General features: G+C 42.3%; 1 protein-coding gene across 1 annotated transcript; it reads right to left on the reverse strand.

Moving 5' to 3' along the window:
• Positions 1-1,160: 1,160 nt before the first annotated feature.
• On the reverse strand, positions 1,161-6,172 carry AVPR1A (arginine vasopressin receptor 1A). Its single transcript, XM_072655254.1, has 2 exons — positions 4,866-6,172; positions 1,161-1,886 (listed from the first exon to the last, which is right to left on the reverse strand). Exons 1-2 carry the CDS (start codon positions 5,839-5,841, stop codon positions 1,600-1,602), a joined length of 1,263 nt encoding a protein of 420 aa, XP_072511355.1. The 5' UTR covers positions 5,842-6,172; the 3' UTR covers positions 1,161-1,599.
• Between the last annotated feature and the right edge of the window lie 711 nt (positions 6,173-6,883).

Here is a 6,883-nt window from a genome sequence, read left to right on the forward strand (position 1 = left end):
CTCATACCAAGCACACATGTTCACATGCAACAATAATGTCAAAAGCAAATATTTTCTCTAAGGAACCCAAAGTATTTACAGTGTTTCATAAAACCCTGGCATCATTTTCCACAAGGAAGGTAGGAGGCAAACATAATGGGCCGAAAAGCACACTGAGCTCCCCTAATGATAGATGCTAGGTAAACAAAAAAGCCAAATTATAATTTGCCTTTGTTTAGAAATCAACTAAATGGATGGTTTAGGTCTTTAATTCACCTATCTCCAAAGGTAAGCATTTCTTACCTTAAGCCAGAAGACTTTGCTTCAAAATGAACCATTTTCCTGCCCATTGGAAACATTTTCCTGATGAATCAGCAGAGCTATATTTGTATTTTAGAATTTTGATAGCCCAGACACTAAACCATCCATATCAGTGGATAAAAATAAACAATACAGCTCTTAGCGCATCAGTGCTATGAAAATACCAAGTGACAAGAGAGGCCTGGGGCCAGAAGCAAAGGCCAAGGCAATTTCAGTATCAGGGCAATAAATCCATATTCTGTGTTTTTCTTTCAGAAACTTTGAATCTTAGTATGTGAAAAAAGTGCCACCTTCTCATATGGTAAAGACATCTCTTTCTTTGTGTTTGGTGCAGGAAAAGAAAAAGAGTGCTTCATGTGTGGTGTGAGGTTCAATTCTCGTTTTTATCACTTAGTGTCTGTGTGACTTTGGGCAAGTCTTTTCACATTTCTTGATCTCATTTTGCTTATCTCTTGGAAAAAAAAAGAAGCAGGGTGTTGGACTCAATGACTTTTGAGATCCTTTCCCACTCTAAATCCCTACTCCTATGGCTTTTTGAAAAATGGTTTTAAGAATTTCTTCATATATGAAAACACCACAGATGGCCATCATTTTCTATTTCTACTGTGGGAAATGTCTGAAATATGTTAATGTGGTAAACTTTACTCCTTGGTGTAGGGCTTTAGTTGTTCATTCATAGTTCCTGATCTCAAGTTGCATAGTGATGGTCCCATGCTCAGAAGCATCAAAAAGAAACTTTCTCCATTTTTGTATAAGGCTGATGAAAAGGATCTAGGATATCTGTCCTCAACTTGCTCCTGTGCCAGCAGAGAGGACATTCTCAGTTGCCTGAAGCAGGATTTCTTTGAAATCTTTTCTAATTTCTTTCAGGGGTGGGTGGTTGGTTATCAGTTAAAAGTGGCACCTCTAAATTAAATGAATATTATATTAAACTGACCATGCATTAGTTACTTTGGGAACAAATAGAAAAGAATAAAACCAAGAAGGATGGGGAAGGGGGAGGGAGGGATGAATGAATAGAGGTATTTTGCTATGACTTTTTTTTCTTTAGAAAAATGATTTCAATTCTGCCAGGAGAGATCACTTTCTCAGATTTCAGTAAAGTGAGTTTTTGATAACAGTTCCTACAAAATTCTTTACAGATTTTTTTCACAGCAGTGAGAGGAGCTCTCCAGAAATACTGTACTGTACACTTAACTTGCGTTTCAGAGGGTTTTTATGCTCCAATGATGCCTAACTTTACCCATCGAAGTTTTTCACTGTTACTCAAAGAAGTCTCACTGCGTAAAAATAGAGGAGTCAGGTTGAGACCGGGATGAACCTACTGGATCTGGATGACTTAAGGGAATCTTTCCAGGTATCAGTGCTATTTGTGGGACTTCGGCTGTTAGTGTAGGAAGTCTGTCTTTTGCTCATACTGTCAGAATCTTCTTTGCTCAATGGCCGCTTCATTTTTCGACAGCAGGGGAAACTCTGTACACAGTCTTGTAGGAGATGGCCGCTGAAAAACATGTAAATCCAGGGATTGCAGCAACTGTTCAGGGAGCCCAGTAAAGCAGTGATGGTGATAGCAGGGTTTTCAGAATCTGTGCAAAAAATAAGACTGAATTATTTTACTAATACTGAGATGGTGCCAAGAATTGTGCAGTTTCTAGATTGGATGCAAATACCATGCAAAGCTGGTATTAGAAATGTACAACTTTTGTCCTGGGACCAACATGTTGATACACTAATGGAGACAAATATAAGAAGAAAGCCAGAAAGATGTGAAGGATTGCGCAGGATGACAGGGTTTGGATAGGCTGCAACCTGTACTCATGAAGGGTGTACCTACATCAATAGAACATGAAATTTGTGTCTGTAGAGCCTAAGCACAGAGACTTAAACACATAAGGCATTTCATAAGTATTTGCTGGATTGCATTCATTGGTTTATAATCCATAATAGGAGTTCTTAACCTTCTTTATATCCTAAGTCACTTTGTAAATCTATTGAAGTCTGTGGATCACTTCCCAGGTTAGTATTTAAAATAAATAACATAAAACACATAGATTCACAATTATACATAGAAACAAATTATACTAAGATACCATTGTGAAGATATTTTTAAAAGTTCACATACCCCAAGTTAAGAACTCCTGTTTTGAGTACTTAAATGACAAAGTTATATCTGCATCATTTGGCAATAATCTTTAGTTAATTTTAATTATTTTAATTACTTCATCTTAATTACTTGATAATAATCTATTAAATAATTTGTGGGGAAGTGGAACAATCTATTAAAATGGACCACTACAGTGTTGTCTAGTGATTAGTAAGGAGAGGGTTTTTGCATGTATCTTGACTCATTTATAAAATGGATCCCTAATTGAGATACTAGGAAACACATAGAATATCTTTTTAAATGACTGAGATTATTTAAGCAGAACAGTGAGGAGATAGAAAACCATGCTGTTTGAGGATCGTTTGAAGGAACTTGATCTCTCTAGCATAGAAAAGAGAAGATTAAGGGCAGTGGTGGGGAAGCAGTATAGCTAACTTCATGAATTTGTAAGGATGCTGTAAGGAAGTACAATGAAATTTTTTTGCTTGGTGCAAGATAAAACTCAGAATAATGGCTGGAAATTACTGAGAAGCAGATTTCAGCTTAATGTGAGAAAAAAATCAAAACAATTATAGCTATCAAAAGTTGGAAAGGACTGCTTTGCAAGACAGTGAGCTGCCCAACACTGGACATCATCAAAAGGGATTATTATCCAGGTATGGGTGGAACTTGATGTCCTCTCAGGTCCCTTCCAAGCTATACACTATGATTCCATGAATGCTTATAATGAGGATCAAAAGCAATGCTTAGCATGCCTTCCACACCTTTTTATTATTAACAGTACCTAGCAGAATGTCTTGCACAATATATTTGTTAAATCAATGAAATGAATCCCTTTTAATTAAATCTGAGGACTCTATAACCAAGTCTAAGGCAGCTGAGTGACACTGAGGAAACCAGATCATATTTATAGGGAGATGGGAAAGAGTTAATGGAGAAGAGATTGAAGATGTATAAGAAAGTAGAAATAACTGCAGCTAGGTGGTACAATGGATAGAGTGCTGGACCTAGAGTCAGGAAGATTCATCTTTTTGAGTTCAAATCTAGCCTCAGACACTTAGTTGTGTGACCCTGGGTAAGTCAGTTAACCTTGTTTGCCTCAGTTTCTTAACTGTAAAATGAGCTGGAGAAGGAGATGGCAAATCACTCCAGTATCTTTGCCAAGGAAACCCCAAAATGGGGTCATGAAAAGTAGGACTCAATGGAAAATGACTCAGCAACAAAAAAAATAACTAAGTCTATACATTTGCATTTATCCCAGTTATTCCATCAATGACTGTGGAAATGTGATTCCAGTATTCAATGCTTAAACATAATCTAGCATCAAAGATGATGACCTATTAGACTAGAATTTTGCAGGATGTAAATAGTATGATTATATTTCTTCTTTTTTACCAGCATACTATAAGTTACTTTGAGACAATCTTGAGTAATAAGGTTTAAAAAGTTAAATTCTGTAAGAGCATTTGTTAAAAAGTAGCAGAAAATTTTCAAAACATATCTTTTTTAATTACAGTTCTCTGATCCTACCTAGCTCTTGTTAATCTAAATAAATTTTATTATGGTCAGAATCCATTTTAAAAGACTGAACAATTGCACCTATTAACATTTCAAAATAGACTTGTAGAAGAGAGGGGAACTAAGTTAAACCTCAAATCAAAACCCAGGCTTCACGAAAGGATTCAGAATTATGGGAGATGACAATTTTGGGGAGACTGCACACTGAATTATCTAATGCAGTCATTTTAAAGAACATAAGCCTGAATGTTAGATGTTAGATGATTTCTGTAAAACTTTTAAGTCTCCATGGCAGTTTCTAACAGTGATGGTGTTTCAACACCAACAACCTGTTGAAGCCAAAATTCATGGATAATCTTATTTACGTATAGGGATATTTAACAACCAGTGAGGGAGAAATGGTAAATGAATTTTGCAAAATTCCTAAGGCTATTTGATTTTCTGTGTAAGCCTGTATAAATTATTACATATTCAGTGATAAGAGGTGATAAACTCTGGGTTTCTCAGGTTAGCTGTCACATTAAACGTTTTAATAGAAGTTTTCCTTCCAAAAGCAGAGCAGTAAAAAGAGAAAAAAGACTCCTTCCTGGAAGCCTAGACCATCTGTTGGAGAAGATTCTATAAATGTTTCCTTCTGGAAATTTAAAATATTTCAATGCACATTTCTACTTGCTGGGAAAGAAAGCTAGGGGGAAAACACACCAATGAGAAAAACCTCGAATCCCTGTTTTCTTGGCACACCCTCCATTGTTCCACCTATGTCTACTGTCTATTTCTTTCTCTCTAACTTGATATCTCTATTTCTGTTTCTGTCAATATATGCCTCTGTTTCTGTCCCTCTGTGTCTCTTTCTGTTTCTCCCTATCTCTGTCTGTCTCTGTCTCTGTGTCTGTCTCTGTCTTTCTCCTACTTCCCTCCCCCTCTCCCTACCCCAGGTTCTTACCGATCCAGGAGGACTGCTGGTCCCAGACAGACCACATCTGGATCACAAAGAAGGGCGCCCAACACACGATGTAGGCTGTCACGATCACGAAAGTCATCTTCACAGTGCGGATCTTGGCCCGGGAAATTGACTTGATACTGCTGACACAGGGGGCCGAAAGAAGTCCCTTGCGCAAGGCGCCGGCGGCCGCTTCCTCCTCGCGCTTGCCCTTCACGATGGACGTCTTGCCGCGGATATTCCGCCAGATGTGATAGCAGATGAAGCCGTAGCAGGTGCCCAAAATGATGACAGGGGCCACGAAGATGCCACCGGTCATCCAGGTCACGTAGGCGCGCAACCCCCAGGGCTGGATGAAGTTGGCCCAGCAGTCGCGGGCCTTGGTGACGTTGTTGACCTCGATCATGGAGAAGATAAAGTACTGGGGCGTGCTGAGCACGAAGCTCAGCGCCCAGGCGCCGGCGATCATGACCCGGGAGCGCCGGGCAGGTTGCTGCAGAGTCTTCAGCGGGTGGCACACTGCGATGTAGCGGTCGGCGGTCATCACCACCAGCATATATGCCGAGGCGAACATGGCGAAGACCTGCAGATGTTTGACGACGCGACACAAACCGTCGGGGCCGCGGAAGCGGTAGGTGATGTCCCAGCACAGCTGGGGCAACACCTGGAAGAAGGCGACGGCCAGGTCGGCGAGGCTGAGGTGGCGGATGAAAAGGTGCATCCGAGACGTCTTCCGCGGAGTGCGGTGCAGGGCCAGAAGGACGCTGCTGTTGCCCAGCACCGCCACCACGAAAGTCGCAGCCAGCACTGTGATCTCCAGCTTGGCTAGCTCCTCGTTCCGACTGTCCGCCGCCGAGATATCCAGGCTAGCGTTGGGGGCCGCCGTGGAGCTGCTGGCCGAAGGCCACCAAGGACTGAAGTTACCCGTGGCAGCTGTCCAGGCGGGCAAAGCCCCACCGGGGAAACGCGTGCTGCCCATTCGGCCCCCACCTCACCTTTCCTTCCTCACTTACGTCTACTTTTCTTCTCGAGTCTTTTGCTGCCTCAGTACACTTTGTTTTCTTTCCTCCCTTTCAACTTTCCCTCCTTTTCTTCGTCCTTTTGACCCTACCTTCCTTCTGTCCGTCTCTGTCTGTCCTTCCAGGGCTCAACGGTAGTCTCTGGGCTGCTTTTCCTCTAGCCCTGCTTTTGTCTTCCCCTCCCCTTCCTTCTTCCTAATGCCCTTTGTAGGTGAGCAGTCTGCAAAGACCGCGAGCGGGTCACACTTATTTATGCTGGATTTGTTTTCCCCGGAAAGGCGCTCCCATCTCAGTGGCTGCTGATCGCCTAGTGCCAAACCCCCTTTTTTTTCCACGTCGGTGATTTGTTCTTTTTGCGTCGTTGCTGCAAGGGTGGGGCTGGGGCTCCCGCTAGTCCCTCAGCTGAACATCTGGACACCGCAGGGACTGTTAGGCGTTTCCACTCTCCTCTTCTACGGGCTGGACGTCTCAGTTCTCCTTTAGCCCTCTGTGCTCACGCTGGCCACTAGTCACCCATCACCTCCCTATTTTAGTTAGTAAGTCTTTGGAAAGAAAAGCATCAATTTCCAGTTGCACCAGTGGGAAATTATGGAGATCCCTTCTGTCCTTGGACCGGCGCGCACACACTCCGCTTCAGAGCCCAGAGCTGAACAATCTTCTCAACCTTTTCTTCTCCACCCTCTTCAACCCCAACCCCCCGCCCCCCGCCCCCACGCTTCTTTTGCACAACACTGTGACAATTCATAAAGTATTTCTCCTCCTGTTTCCACCAAAGGGACAATTCTTGGCCTCATCAGTGAAGTCTGGTCACAACTGCTCAATTTCAAACCCAATACCACTTCCCAATACACAATCGGCCCTACCCTTGGTATGGATACGAATTGAGCACTTCGTTTTCTCCAGTCTCAGTGCCGATCCCGCTTCGGCGGTACCGCAGAGAAGGAATAAGGAATTTCCTTGCTTCCACTTCTACCAGCCCATATAAAACTGCTCTATTGTCTA

Source organism: Notamacropus eugenii, chromosome 3 (assembly GCF_028372415.1).
Source record: "Notamacropus eugenii isolate mMacEug1 chromosome 3, mMacEug1.pri_v2, whole genome shotgun sequence".
In the NCBI taxonomy this organism is placed as follows: domain Eukaryota; kingdom Metazoa; phylum Chordata; class Mammalia; order Diprotodontia; family Macropodidae; genus Notamacropus; species Notamacropus eugenii.